Source organism: Orcinus orca, chromosome 9, assembly GCF_937001465.1.
Source record: "Orcinus orca chromosome 9, mOrcOrc1.1, whole genome shotgun sequence".
NCBI lineage: Eukaryota > Metazoa > Chordata > Mammalia > Artiodactyla > Delphinidae > Orcinus > Orcinus orca.
In genome coordinates this window covers 96215500-96230781 of record NC_064567.1, presented here as the reverse complement: position 1 = coordinate 96230781, position 15282 = coordinate 96215500, and the positions used below count along the sequence as shown (strand labels likewise).

At 50.3% G+C, this 15282-nt stretch overlaps 1 protein-coding gene across 1 annotated transcript in view; it reads left to right on the top strand.

Annotated features, from left to right (window-relative positions):
- Window positions 1-15282, top strand: part of NUDCD3 (NudC domain containing 3) — a 73388-nt gene that overhangs the window by 36772 nt on the left and 21334 nt on the right. Inside the window, exon 3 of the mRNA XM_004282978.4 lies at window positions 12854-12986. Coding sequence (XP_004283026.1) covers window positions 12854-12986 — 133 coding nt within the window. The remainder of the gene's footprint in view (window positions 1-12853; window positions 12987-15282) is intronic.

Sequence of the window (15282 nt, the reverse complement as noted above, 5' to 3'; positions counted from 1 at the left end):
GGTTGACTGTGAGCCCCCAGCTTCTTCTGTCTCTCTCTTGTGATGATGGGTGTGTCCTTCCCCCAACGCTAGCACCACTTAGTCGTTACCCTTCATCTTTAAGCTCTGTTTCCAGTTATTCAGCCTCATACACCGGGCCACTGATTGAACCTGTTGTCATTTGTTTGTTCACCCTCACTGGCTACTAGATAATCTCTGATGTGTTCTCCTCACTCTGTGACCCCCTTTCTACCCCAGGACCCTCCTCCCTCCTGGCCCTGTGACCCTCTCTCGACTCCCTGACCTCTCCTGACCATGGTGCAGTTCCTCTCCTGCGTGTGTGATAGGTTCTCTTAGGCAGCGACTTGCACACTGTCTTGGCTGTTCCCTCAGATTCCCGGTACCAACATGGGGGCAGCGCCATGAAGCTGTGCTGGCTCTTTCTCTGCAGTACAGCTTCCCATTGTCTGTTCCATTTTGTGTTCTGTTCCACATGTAGATTTTATGCCCCGTGCTCTGAGAAGTGCTGTTCTAGGGTGTGCACCCTCCAGTGGTGTGTGCAGAGTTACGTTCCTCTTGCCCTGCTCTCTGATTACCTCAGTGGTTTCCTTTCCTTTTTGTCAGTCGATGGGTGAGTCCGTCATTTTGGTCATGATTGCAGTTACTCGGGAGACCATGCAGCCTTATGCTCAGTGGCAGTTCGGGTTCCTCCTCTCTGAATGTCCTCTTTATATAGCCCTTGCCGACTCTCCTGTTTCTGTTACTGATTTGTAGAAATTGTTTATATGTTCCAGTTCTTTGTTGATTATGTGTCACAGATCTTCCTCCTCTCTGTGGCCTACCTTTTTTTTTCCCCCCCCAATTCATTTATTTATTTATTTTTGGCTGCATTGGGTCCTCGTTGCTGCGCGCGGGCTTTCTCTAGCTGTGGCAAGCGGGGGCTACTCTTCGTTGTGGTGCGTGGACTTCTCATTGCGGTGGCTTTTCTTTGTTGTGGAGCACGGGCTCTAGGCGCACGGGCTTCAGTAGTTGTGGCACGCGAGCTCAGTAGTTGTGGCTCACAGAGTCTAGAGCGCAGGCTCAATTATTGTGGCGCATGGGCTTAATTGCTCCACGGCATGTGGGATCTTCCCAGACTAGGGCTCGAACCTGTGTCCCCTGCATTGGCAGGCGGATTCTTAACCGCTGCACCACCAGGGAAGTCCCTGTGGCCTATGTTTTAACTTTGTGTACTCATGGGGCCTTCTCATACAGAAGTTTTACATTTAGTTTAGAGTTTTATTTTAAATTTATTTATTTTTGACTGAGTTGGGTCTTTCTTGTTGCGTGCAGGCTTTCTCTAGTTGCGGTGAGCGGGGGCTACTCTTCGTTGCGGTGCGCGGGCTTCTCATTGCGGTGGCTTCTCTTGTTGTGGAGCACGGGCTCTAGGTGCACAGGCTTCAGTGGTTGTGGCTTGTGGGCTCAGTAGTTGTGGTGCACGGGCCCTAGAGTGCAGGCTCAGTAGTTGTGGCGCACGGGCTTAGTTGCTCCGTGGCATGTGGGATCTTCCCGGACCAGGGCTCGAACCCGTGTCCCCTGCATTGGCAGGTGGGTTCTCAACCACTGCGCCACCAGGGAAGCCCACATTTAGTTTAGATTCAAATGATCGGTCTTTTTTTTTTTTAGCGGTACACGGGCCTCTCACTGTTGTGGCCTCTCCCGTTGCGGAGCACAGGCTCCAGATGCGCAGACTCAGTGGCCATGGCTCACGGGCCCAACCACTCTGTGGCATGTGGGATCTTCCCAGACTGGGGCACGAACCCGTGTCCCCTGCATCGGCAGGAGGACTCTCAACCACTGCGCCACCAGGGAAGCCCTAACTGATCGGTCTTTTCTATGCTATAAGGTGTCTTGTTAATACTTCTCTCCTTGGATTTAATAAAAATATTTCCCTATAAAATTTTTAAAGACAAGTGTGTTTTTCACATATAGGTTTAGTTTTTTGCCCTTTGTCAGGCAGCCATTCTTTCCCACCCGTGTGCCACCTTGGTCTCCGTGGGAGGGGCTGGTTCAGGGCTGGGTGTTCTCCCTGGTGGCCATTTGCTCCGAGTGCCAGGATCACACTTGACATCAGCAGGGGCTATTCTCCCCCCTTGTTTTTCTTCTTCTTTAGAATTATCTTGGTGATTCTTGGCATCCTTTTTGGTCTCTGTTTTAATTCCCCTACCTCTCTTTTTTCTGGGCCTTCTCCTCCTCTTTCTATGGTCTGGACTGGAGAGATGCAGGCATGCCACCTCGCTCTGTGGGTGAGGTCATCCAGTCGGTGGGACGGTCAGGAAGATGTTGAGAGAAGAGGACAGCAGACAGCTTCCAGGATGAAAGGGCATTTGGTTTCTTCCTTGAGGAGTTGCGGGTGGTGGTTTATGGGAGGGAAACACTAGATAAAATCACACAGAGCATGCCTGTTACCAGGTGCACTGTGTGCATGCACTTCCATATGATTCTCACCTAAGAATCCTGGGAGGTGAAAAGGAGATGAAGAACCTGCAGCCCAGAGAGGGTGTGAGCGGTCGTAGCTAATCATCCTGAATCCCTTGTGCGTCTGCTGTTCCATGCTGCCCCTTCCCAGGATGGAGCCCCTGGGAGTGGAGGAGGCCCCATCCCAAGTGACCTGACCACATGTCCTAGTGATAGGAGTCGCCACGCCTCGCCTTGCTCCCCGTCTCGGGGTGTCCACGTTCTCCCTGCCCCCGCCCCCCCGAAGTCCCTCAGTGCTCGCAGGTGCTGGGCAGCCTGGCGCTGGCAGCTAACACTTGGCACCTTTCATCTTGGGCTGGGCACATGACTTTCCCAGATTGGGCTGTAAATTCTTTGACAGTGATAGTGGTGGTGTCATTAACCAGTTCATTTTGTCACCAGGACAGAGGTGGCCAGCCGATTGTATGGCCTGAGGCTTGCCCCTCAACCCTGACACTTTCACCGCCTCTTCACCTGGGCCCAGGGAAGCCCTCCTCAGCCCTCCCAAGTTTCCTTCTTTCCTATTTTTTGATTTTTACTTTCAATAAAAGTAACGCCGATCTCTTTCCTCCAGTGTGGTACTTTTCATTCATCACAACCTGGTCCACCTGAAGCAGGACTTGATGAACTTCACTTATTATGGGATGTCAGCATCAGAAAGAGCAGACCCTGTGGGTTCAGAGCCACCCTGCTGTGTCCTGACGTGCACATCACATGTGCACATTGCATGCCTGCGTACGGCAGCCCCAGAGACCACCATGTCATCTGTTGGTGAGACAGCTGAGTACTGCTCACCTCGGGAGGGACAGCACCACCTCCAGAGCTCTGACAGCCTCTTGGAGGGGGTGGTAAGGCCAGAACTTGTTGAGAATTAGAAGTTTGATATAAGGTGGGTCTTTCAACGTGAGAACGTGGGGTGGGAGTCTTGATTAGGACTGGGTGAGGACAGTCAGGATTGGTGGAAACTGCAAGACTATGATTTTGAGGGATTCAGAGGCTGGGTGTAAAGTGGGGGTTGAGTTTACATTCATGGAAGAGTTGAGGGCTCTTTGGGGAAGTTGCTGTCACGAATAGTCAGTGCTAGTGACGGCGGGGGCTGAGTGCTGAGGCTTGTTGATGTTGCAGCCAGGTGTGGCTTCTAGTCTGCATCTGTGGTGAGCGTGTGGCAGTGCTCGGTTCTCATGCACGCATCTGGTTTGGGTTCCGTTTCATCCCCTCACTGGACCTCTTGCCCCTTGTTACGCTGTTTCCACGGGCAGCTTCTGATGCAGGCGTTTCTGACAGGTGGCTGTGTTGCTGGGTTCACCCCTTCTGAGGTTTGGGTGTTGTTTCCCTCTGGTCTAATTGCAGGCTGTACCTCACTTTATTGTGCTTTGCTTTACCGTGCTTCGCAGATAACTGTGTTTCCTACGAGTTGGAGGTCTGCGGCAGTCCTCTGTCAAGCAGGCCTTGCAGCGCCATTTTCCCAGCAGCGTCTGCTCACTTCGGGGCTCGGTGTCACATTTTGGTACTTCTCCCAATATTTCAAACCTTTTCATTATTATTATATTTGTTATAAATATAAAACTTAACGGATGAGGAGTTGCTTCTTATGGATGAGCAAAGTGATTTCTTGAGATGGAATCTACTGGTGAAGATGCTGTGAAGATTGCTGAAATGACAGCAGAGGATTTAAATATTACATAAACTTAGCAGCAGGGTTTGAGAGGATTGATTCCAATTTTGAAAGAAGTTCTCCTGTGGGTAAAATGCTGTCGAACAGCATTGCCTGCTGTAGAGATCATTTGGGAACGGAAGAGTGAATCGATGCGGCGGACTTCATTGTTGTCTTGTTTTAAGAAATGGCCACGGCCACCCCAGCCTTCAGCACCCACCACCCTGATCAGTCAGCAGCCACCAACACCAAGGCAAGACCCTCCACCAGCACGAAGATTATGCCTCACCGAAGGCTCAGATGATGGTCAGCATTTTTTAACAATAAAATATTCTTAATTAACGTATGTACATTGTCTTTTTAGACATAATGCTGTTGCACACTTAACAGACTACAGAATAGTTACATGGTATAGTGTAGAGGACACATAACTTCTACATGCATTAGGAAACCAGAAAATTCATGTGACTCACTTTATTGTGATGGTGTGGTGGTCTGGGACAAAGCCCACCATATCTCTGAGGTGTGCTTGTGTTCCTCAATTGGGAAGTCTGTTGGGACTTGAAATAGTAAAGCTGGTCATAACTGTCCTGATTTTGGATGACTAGGAATAGAAAATTGAGTTAAAGACTAAGAATTCAGCATATTTATGGAGTAGATTATCTAGTTTTTGTTTTAAAATGTATATTTCATATTTATATACTTGTAAAAAATTGGAATGCCTCCTTCCCTTGTTGAAGTAATTAACACGATTTAAGAAAAAGTTTCACTATAACCAACTTATATCTTTAGTTAATTAGAAGAGTTCATAGTAAATATTGATTATGTTTTTGTTGGCTGACCATCTGATACAGATTGTCAAAGGCGTTCCCTAAATTTGCATTTTTACCTGTCAAATGATTCATGGGCTTATCATGAGACTCCAAGCACCTTGCCTCATTTATTTTAGGTAAATATAGAATCGTCTCATATTTTTAACTGTGCTACAGAATTAATTTTACAATGTTAAAAGCACATTTTCAAAATATACTTTTTGTAAGAATTTTTTTTATTAAACTGAGCCTTCCTGACAGTGTCTTGGCCATGAGTGGGCGCTAAGGAATGGAAGGCATCCCGGAGGAGCTAGGCTGGTGCACGCAGTGACCACGGGCCAGTCCTGTCCCCAGCTGGCCCCTCTGTGTTCCTCAGCTGGACTTTCCCTTTATATTTAGACAAGCTCCTGGTACAACTGGTCAAGAGAAGAAAAGACTACACAGGAAACCGTGTTGAATGCAAAGGGAGCAATAACTCCAAAAAGTAGAGATTAAAAAATTAGAGTATTCCTGTTAGAAAATAGGCGCGACGACACCCTTCAGACCTCGAGGAGGTGAGGAGCTGTGAAGATCTTTTGGTGGTAGTGATGGAGCTTGAGTTAATCAAACATCTGGAAGGAAGTAGGAAGACAAGTTAATAAACCAGGAGAAGTCATTTGTAAACTATGAAACCAACGAAGAATTCTTATCAAAAGTTTATAGAGAACTTCTTCAAACCAGGGAAAGCACAAACAAAAGCCATGGCAGGAATTTCACAGAAATGAGTCGCATATATGGCCAGTTAACATTAATACGCAGGGAAATGTGAATCAAGACCATACGGAAATACTATTTTTTACATATTTTTACTTCATAAAACTTAAGAAAGTGTGACAGTGTTGAACATGACCACGTGGGTTGACGGGACCCCGTGCACACCACTGGTGCATGGTGAATTGGGGCAGCCCTTGGAAATGAGTTCGCACTGCCTCTTAAGGGTGGGTTGCTTACTTTTACACTCTTGACCCAGCAGGCCCACTCCTGGGTGCATAACCAAGACAAACCCTTCAGGTTTTGTGACACAAAAAGGAAAGCGTAGCATAACGAATGTCCACGAGGTCCCCCCCTTCCTTGTTAGCAACATGTCATGATTCGTGTTTCATTTCTCTCCCTAATCCCAGACTTTTTTTTTTGATATGGCAAATCCCAGAAATCACAGACTTCACCCATATATATACTTCAGTAAAAAAAAAAGGGCTTAATGTAATTATCATAACTTATAAATTTATGGTTCCTTATAATCATCTAATGTCCAGTCTGTGTTCACTCTTTCCTGATTGTCTCAAAATGTCTTTTTTCAGTTAGTTTTTTCAAAATAGTATTCCAGCAGGTCCAAACATTACATTTGGTTGCTGTTATCTTCTAAGTCTCTTAATTTAGAATCATTTCCCTTCTCTTTTTTCATTTTATGCCATTTATTTGTAAAGAAACTTAGAGTTTTGTCTATTGTAATTTTCCAGATTCTGGACTTGGCTGGTTTTATTTATTTTTTTGGTGTTGTTGCTTTTCTGGCTGCGTTGGGTCTTTGTTGCTGCGCGCGGCCTTTCTCTAGTTGCAGTGAGCGGGGGCTACTCTTCCTTGTGGTGCGCGGGTTTCTCATTGCAATGGCTTCTCTTGTTGCGGAGCATGGGCTCTAGACGCACGGGCTTCAGTAGTCGCAGCATGCAGGCTCAGTAGCTGTGATACGTGGGCTCTAGGGCACATGGGCTTCAGTAGTTGTGGCGTGTGGGCTCAGTAGTTGTGGCACACGGGCTTAGTTGCTCTGCAGCATGTGGGATCTTCCCGGACCAGGGATGGAACCCGTGTCCCCTGCATTGGCAGGCGGATTCTTAACCACTGCACCACAGGGAAGCCCCAATGTACATGGTTTTGATGAAGATGTTCTCTGTCCCTTGTGCTCCCTATAGTGATTAGACCTGTGGGGTGGGGTGGATTTAAGGCCCAGCGTTGGTGCAGGACTACAGCAAAGGTGAGGCTCTCTCAGGAGGTGCCTGGTATCTGGCTGTTGCGGACATAGGTGATTTTCTGATCCTTCCGTGGGCAGACTCCCATCTGCTGCTCACCTAGCGCTCAGCGTCTGTCAAGGGATGCTGCCCAGCCTCACGTTTCCATTGTAGTTTACACAGTGGTGATTTTCTCATTCTGTTATACCTTCATTTATTATCTTATAGAGGGACTTGGCTTTTCTAGAATCCTTATAGAGGGACTTGGCTTTTCTGAAATTCCAGTTCCTGTAGAACCTTTTTTTTTTTTAATTAATTTTCAGACTGAGCTGTGCTCTGCTCACCAGAGGTGACCACTGGGGTTTTATGAGCTCATGGATCTTTAACTATTTCACGTTATTCTTTTTGATGCTCAAATTGTCCCATCTTTGGCCAGCAGGAGCCCTCTGGGGGTCTCGTGTGCCTCTCGTGGGACCCTCCTCACCTTGAATGGCATCTTTGCTCTCAGGGGACTACTTAGCTTAGGCCGGCTGGAGACTAGCCGCCTCTCCACAGGGGCTCTGGTCCTGTTGGTGAGGCAGGCCCGCTACTATCTGGGGAGACCAATTGGTGGGAGATGCTAAACTGGTGAGATCAGTGTAGATAAACTTATTGATGTGAGATTTTTAAAAAGAAACTCAAGGGTAAAACTGGAAGCTTATTAGGCAGAATGCATAACTTCCCTCCCTGAATGCCCCAGAAGGTCAAGAAATCTCTATTCATAAAAGTCACTTGTTGAGTCTTGCGTCCGTAGGCAGACTTTCTAACTGGGTGGGAAGGCACTGAAGAGGGCAGTGATCCAGCGCGGAGGGTGGTGACCCTGAACATTTTCCCGTTTGGGCCATTTTACACGTTTGTCTCGCTTATTCTTCTTGGCCACTCTTTGGGACAGAGCTGTCAGTGTTCTGGTTTTATGGTTGGGGAGCAGGGACCGGAGTGCCATGACCTGCTTGAGGTTTCATGGCTGGCACCCAGTGACATGGGCTCGGCCTCGGGCCTTGAGTGCTGTGGACACGGGGTTTTCAGTGACCACTGGGCCTGGTGTAGAGGGCTCTGAGCCCCGCACCTGGGGCCCGGTGGTGTTGGCTCCTGTTGCCTGAGGAGCTGAGAAGAGGCAGGTACTAGAAAGGATCCTGCAGGTGGGGGGCCCCAGAGGAGACTGGGCAGGAGGCTGGGGAGGACGGTGGGCCGCCTGGTGCAGAGCGCCCTCTGGGCGGGTCATGTGGACCGACGCTGCCATCTGACCCTTTCCTTTCTAAGCTGCAGAGGTGAAGTGTGACATGGTGTGGCGTGGTCATCCCAGACAGTCACAATGGCTAAGGATCCAGGCCCCGACAGTCACATTGCAGTGGTGAGAATGCTGCCCGGGGACCTGCTTCCAGGAGGGCACAGTTGGTGCTGGGCTTCCGAAGCAGGGAGTTGGGGCTCCGAGGTGGGCAAGTGTTCTAACAATGCTCACTTTGTATAGGTTGGAAAATGCAGAAATCCAGAGGAAAAATCACTGTGTTTCCAATGGCTCCCATCCACATGTGGGATATGGTGGGATCAGTGAGAAGAGAAGGAAGTCGATGAGAGATGGAGCTGGTCTGTGAAGAGAGAGGATGAGCTGCTGTCTGCGGACCACCTAATACACCCCGTACACGCACACACACCACAAACATGCGTATAGCACACGTGCACAGCACATGTACACACCATGCACATGCTTACAGCACACATGGTCACATGATGTGCTCATGCACACGTACCCATGCACGACACGTGTGCTCGTACACGCATAAGCCCTGGCCCCTCCCACTGGGTTCAGGGGCAGTGGCATCTACAGGTGGGTAGGGAGGTGTGGCCAGAGCTGTCACACCTGGGCACCACTGAGGACAGTGGAGAGGTGGCCTTTGCCTTAGGTCCTGAGGGGCAAGTGTGAGTGTGTGGAGGCAGGATGTTCCAGGGTGAAAGCAGCTCTTTCTGGCTCTGGGAACCTGGTGAGCACTGCCCAGCACCTGTCTTCACGTAGGGGGAGCCACCGCCAACCCCGGGAGCCTGGGAAGGGGGCTGAGAGCAGCCCCGGCTTCTCCCCGAATTATAACCCATTCCCTGTATGGGCTCCAGCCTGCTGCACAAAAGCCTTTATCTGGGGGCTGCGACCCCTTTTACCCGCGACGACTCCTACTTGCCACTGGCTGTTCTAATTTCCATGCTGCCGTGGCGCAGGGGCGTGGAGGGGGAGAGTGGGGGCGGCCTGAGCTCATCCCCCACCTGTGCAGGTGATGCTGGCTGTGGGCGTCTGCCCAGCAGAGCCGGTCCCTTGGAGACACAGGGCCTGGCGTTTCCTTTAACACGGTCGCAGCCCTGTAATCCGCTGCTGCGGCTCCAGGCGTGGGGGCTGCAGTGAGGCCTGTGGCCAGCGCCACCCGCCACCGCCGCGGCGCCCTGGCTGCTGACTCACGCTCCTCCTTCCCCCTTCCCCACCTCCAGCGCTGGCCAGCAGCTGCAGGGGGGTGGCCGCAGGCTGGTGGGGGACAGGGTGAGGGCGGGGACCCAGAGCACCTGCCCATGGCAGGAGACTTACTGTTGCACACTGTTGGCTGGAAGTAATCAACTGTATTTAAAGAGAAGGTGGATTTTTAGAGTTAAAAACGCTCAGCAGCTTGCTGATCTGTGCTGGAAGTGACTCTCCTGGCTCCGCTGGGAAGAGGCTGCAGGTCTGGGGGGAGGGGGGCAAGCGCCTGCTGAGCCGCCCCCCTACGATGCTGCCTGAGCAGCGCCCCTCCTGCTCTGGGGGAGGGGGTTCCCTGAGCACAGCCGCCCGTGGGGTGGAGGGTGGCCCCTTGAGGAGGTGTGACCTCATGGCATCTCCCATCCTCTGCTCGTCTGCTGGCCGTCCTGGTTGGAGGGCCCACGTGGATGGCAGCCGATAAGGGCTTAGCCGTATGTCATGGGAAGTAGCTATCCCCCCACTTTGAGGGTCCTTAGGTTTATTTCCTAACCTCTGCCAGTGCCAGGCCACATAGGCTTTTATTCTGTGTGTGGGTATTTTATTTCCGTGTTTTCATAACCTTGATTATTTCACACGGGTAACGTACACACGATTCAAAAGGCCATGCAGAGAAGATGCGCGGGGAGGCCAGGCCTCCTCCCACCCCTCCTGTTACTTGGTGCTCATTGGCGGTATTCTGTGCACGTTCAAGTGTTTGTCAGATGTGAGCTTTACAGCTGCAGTAGGTGCTGGAGCGGGGAGGAAGCCTGTGGGTCAGGGACACGTGGGTATTGGGCCACCCTGTCCCCCGGACCTGTTTCAGGGGCTCAGCAGGCAAGCAGGCTGGCGTGGCCACTGGAGAGCTCCCGGGAGTGGGGGCCACAGGGCAGATCACCGTCTCCTGTCAGTGTGTTCTTAAAGAGAGCTCTATTTCTCCTGGTGGTAAAGTGTCTGCATGTTGTAGGGAATTCGGACAATACCTAAAGATACAGAAAAGAAAATCAAACTGCTTGTGATCCTGCTACCCAGAGACAACCACAGAGGCTTAATGGACTTCCTTTTATACATACACACACGTCTTTATGTGTGTGTTTTCTTAGAAGACTGAACCTGTACCATGCACAAAAGCTGCATGTCCTCTGTCAGTTCTATAGTATATTGAAAGCTTTCCTCGCATCACTGAAGCCCCTGTGCAGACGCTTGCGTTTGGTGGCATCCGCATCAGGCTTACTCTGACCACCCTGTGGCCAGGCTTTGGCCGTTCCCGTCTCCTTTGCCCCACCCTGCTTCCTCTGTGGCTCTAGGGCCCCACAGGGGCCCGCCATCCCTCCCCGGCTGCGTGAGCAGGTAGTTTGGGGCTGGCATCTGTTCTGATTGGTCAGTGCCCAGCCCTGCCCCTGACCTAAACTGCTGCAAAAAGTACCACAAACTGGGTGGCTTAGATCAACAGAAATAAATCTTCCCGTAGTTGTGCAGTCGTAAGTCCAGGATCAGGGTGTTGCGGGGCTGCATTCCCTTTGGGACTCTGGGTAGAACCTTTCCTTGCCTCTTCCAGCTTCTGGGGTGGCTGACAGCCCTCAGCATCCCTTGACTTGCAGCTGCCTTGCCGTCGCCATGTGGCTGTCTTTTCCCCGAGTCTCTACACGTTGTCCCTCTGTGCGTGTGTCTTCGTGTCCGGATCTCTCTCCCTTTAAGGACACGGTCCCATTGGATCAGGGCCCACCCTAATGACCTCATTCTAACTGGATTACCTCTGTGTAGACCCTGTCTCCAAAGGAGGTGCTGAGAGTTAGGACTTCAGCGTATTAATTTTGGGGGACATGGTTCAGCCTGTAGCAGCCACCAGTTTACCAGCCCAGAGAGCCTGGGCTGTGATGGACGCCCAGCCTCAGATACAAGGTGTGTAAAGCATACCCACAGGAGGTAAACATGTTCTTGGCTTAAAACTTTTGCCAGAAAAAGTGAGTCCTCATTAACCACCGCTCCCAACTCTTCCTGACCAGAGGTAAGGGGCTGATGGGGTACATGTGTTCTTGACCCTTTTCTGGGTGTTTCCATCTGCACACATGCAGATGCTCACGGTGAGTGGAATCTCATCCGTCAGCCTCTCCCTCCAGGTGCATCTGCTGGGCTCTCCGAGGGCAGGAGAAGGTGGCCGAATGAATCTGTTTTGGGGGATGTCCTTCCTCATAGGTGTTGCCTCCTCCCCGACTAAGCTTCTGTCTTTAATTTAGATCTAAAACTCACTATGATGGACTCTACGCTTATTTTTGTATGGTGTTCATACTATCATTAACACTGTTAAATTCTGTGGCAAGTATTTTATTATATTTTATTTTTAACATCAGCTTCTTGGCCATGCCTGTTTGCATCTGTGCTGGGTTGGTAATGCGTGTACCGGAGGATTTGGCTGACTGGGTTTTTTCTAGGCTGTCTCATAAGCACACTGCTCGCATCTCAGGAAAGCCTGCAGTTTAGTACATTGCCTTGGCTTTCATTTATTTACCGAGAGAAAATGGAGGCTGGTGTTGGATTAGGATTGAAGTTGAGCAGCTGTAGGCTGAACTTGTTTTGCCTTTTTTTTTTTTTTTTAAGAGATACGTCCTGCCAAGTAGTTTATGAGAAACCAGGCACCCACAAGCCCCAGGATTTTTTTTTTTTTTTTTTTTTTGGCTGTGTTGGGTCTTCGTTGCTGCACACGGTCTTTCTCTAGTTGTGGTGAGCGGGGGCTACTCTTCGTTGTAGTACGCAGGCTTCTCACTGCGGTGGCTTCTCTTGTTGCGGAGCATGGGCTCCAGGTGTGTGGTCTTCAGTAGCTGCAGCACACGGGCTCGGTAGTTGCGGCACTCAGGCTCTAGGGTGTGCAGGCTTCAGTAGTTGTGGTGTGTGGGCTCAGTAGTTGTGGTTCTCAGGCTCTAGAGCGCAGGCTCAGTAGTTGTGGCGCACGGGCTTAGTTGCTCCGTGGCATGTGGGATCTTCCCGGACCAAGGCTCGAACCCGTGTCCCCTGCATCGGCAGGCAGATTCTTAACCACTGCGCCACCAGGGAAGTCCCCTCAGGATTTTATTAATGAGGCTCTTTGGTTTGTGGGCTGGCCTGGTTTCTAAGCTTCATGAAGACCAGGAGGACCAGGCTGTGCCGTGGTCTGTGGTGGCGGATACTTTCCCTAACCTTAAGGGTGCCGCACTCAGGGTCTTCTCCTTGGCTTTTCTCTTTGTTCCTGTGACCTCCCAGGAAGCCCGAGCTGGGGGGTCAGAAACGAAATCGCCCAGAGAGAGGGAGAGTTTTAGATGCAAAACCAAGTGAGATTAGGTGAAAATTCTCACAACCTAGAGACAGTATGTACCTGGGTTCCCCTGTGGCCTTCCTGCCCTGTGTGTGGGCCTGGGCTGTCATCTTACTTCTTGTTCTTTCTCAGGAGGCAGGAGCAGTTCCAGAGAAACCCCGACAGCTACAATGGTGCTGTGCGTGAGAACTACGCTTGGTCCCAGGACTACACTGACCTGGAGCTCAAGGTGCCGGTGCCCAAGCACGTGGTGAAGGGCAAGCAGGTAACCTCGGGGGTTCTTCCCAGCTTCTCTGCTCAGCTTCTTTCCTTGGGGCATAGGCTTCAGGCTGTGGGCTGCACTGGAGCTGGTCTCCCCGTTTTGCCACCAACACAAAACTGCTTCTTTTCTGCAGTCACAAGCCTGCCACCCCATATCCTCTTTAACCATGTCAAGTATGAGACCCAGCTCAGCCCCCTATGTGAATAGAACCTGAGCTTTGTTGTTGTTTTTTAATGACAGTATTTTCATATCATTTATTGCCTTTAGTCTCTGCAAAAGCACTACAGAGTAGGCAAAGCAATTATTGTTATACCCATTTCATAGATGGAGAAAGTGGAGTCCCAAGAGGCAAAGCAAAGAACTACAGGTTCTGTAGTGACAAGTGGACTTCCAGTCCTGTGCTCTGCGGAGTTGTAACATTTACAGCTTGAGTTGATTTCTCCATCTTAATGAGCTTGAGTGAGTAGAAATTTAATCTTTTAGCAGGAGAGAGATGTTTACTTGGGGACGTTGCTGAGAATAACATGATTGTAGCTCGTTGGAAATAGGTAGGCATCACTTTAAAGGAAAAACTCTCACGTGAAATGGGACATTGTTACTATAATCCGTAATATAAAAAATTCCGATATATGCCAGAAACTGTTTCCTTATTTCAGTCATAATGAGAAACTACAACGTGCAAAGTAAGTAGTATCTTTTATGTTTTATAGATGAGAAATTGAGGCCGAGAGAAGTTACTTGGTTATCCAGGTGACATGGAAAAGTCACCATGTGTCTCCGTCACTCTTGCTGTGCCTGGGCCAGTGAGCACTGCCCGAATGTTTCTGAAGGAGTGAATGGCTGAATGGGTGCAGTGGTAAAGCCGTGGTTTGATTCACGTGTGTTTGCTTCTGAAGCTCATGCTCTTTTCCCTGTGTCCCACTCCTCACTTGATAAAGCGAAATAACTGCTGGCTTCTTTCAAAGAGAGGGTCCCAGAGCATGTAAAACAGAAGTTGAGTTTCATATGCATTTTCGAGAAACGATGCCCTGTAAAGTGGCTCCTGCTGGTCTGGGTACGTGTGTGGATCCAGGTTCTGGGCAGTGAGTGAGCCCCTCCAGGCCTCCCCTCCACCCCGCCCCCATCCTGAGGCCCCTGCTGCTCCCTCCCTGGTTCCCTAGGCTCTACCTAAAACAGGCCTGCCCTGTGCAGGAGTCCGGGTGGGGCCCAGGGAAGCCTCTAAGAATACGGCTACTTTCCGCCAGTGTCAGACGAATGCAGTTCATTCTGCAGCACAGAAGACAGGAGCCGGACAGGAGCCCCTGAGCCTTCACAGCTCCACGTGGGTGTGCGCCAGGGTGTCATGGAGATGGTGGCTGCAGCAGCACTGTCTGCTCGTTCCTCCCTTTCTCCCTTTCCCACCCCATCCCAGGAGATCTCACCAGGGCTCAGTGACCAGTGACCCAATGGACTTTAGGATCCAGGTCAGACCAGGTAACTAGGGGTCATCACTACAGAGTCCTACTTTTGATGACTGTGTTCCCTCTGATTGTGGTGGGTCATAGTGGGTACAGGCTGACCTTCCTTGTCAGAACAGTTTGTTTAGCATCCTTTAGAGTTTTAGTGGGTCAGGTGTTGATTTTCATTTTGATTTTTGGTAGGATTGCCTTGTGTGTAGGCGAATAAATTATGAAAAGCGTTGGTAACTATACTTTACTACTTGGCTAAAAATGTTACAGCTTCCTGGTCTAGTGTCTGTCTTCTAACTTCTCCATGAACTTCTGGAGCTTTCTCTGGAAGGACTTATGTTAGGCCCAACCTAAAACTAGTTATTTTGGGGACTTCCCTGGTGGTCCAGTGGTTAGGACCCCGCGCTTTCACTGCCGGTGATGAGGGTTCAATCTCTGGTCGGGGAACTAAGATCCCGTAAGCTGCGCTGTGCGGCCAGAAAGAAAAAAAACCAACTAGTTATTTTCTCTTTCTTTGACTTAAGAGACACAGGTTACCTGGCATCTCTTGCTGAACTTCCCACAGCCATCTGGGAAACCTTCCCATTGAAAACAGCATCTCAGATGTGCACCCTGGTCATGGGGGTGTCAGTCTCACGATGCTGCCCTGCCATGAGCGGTGTGTTGTGAGGGGCCTGTCCTTCGTCTCATTGCGCTGAGGGACAGACTGTCATGCCTCAGTCATATCTATGCCTCCTAAATCCACTTATTGTGACCTCTGGGAGGAGATGGCCTCGCTTTCACTGAGGATAACCCTGGGTTTTGCTCATTCCTGCATTAGACGTTTACTGACCACATGATGGTCCCCAAGA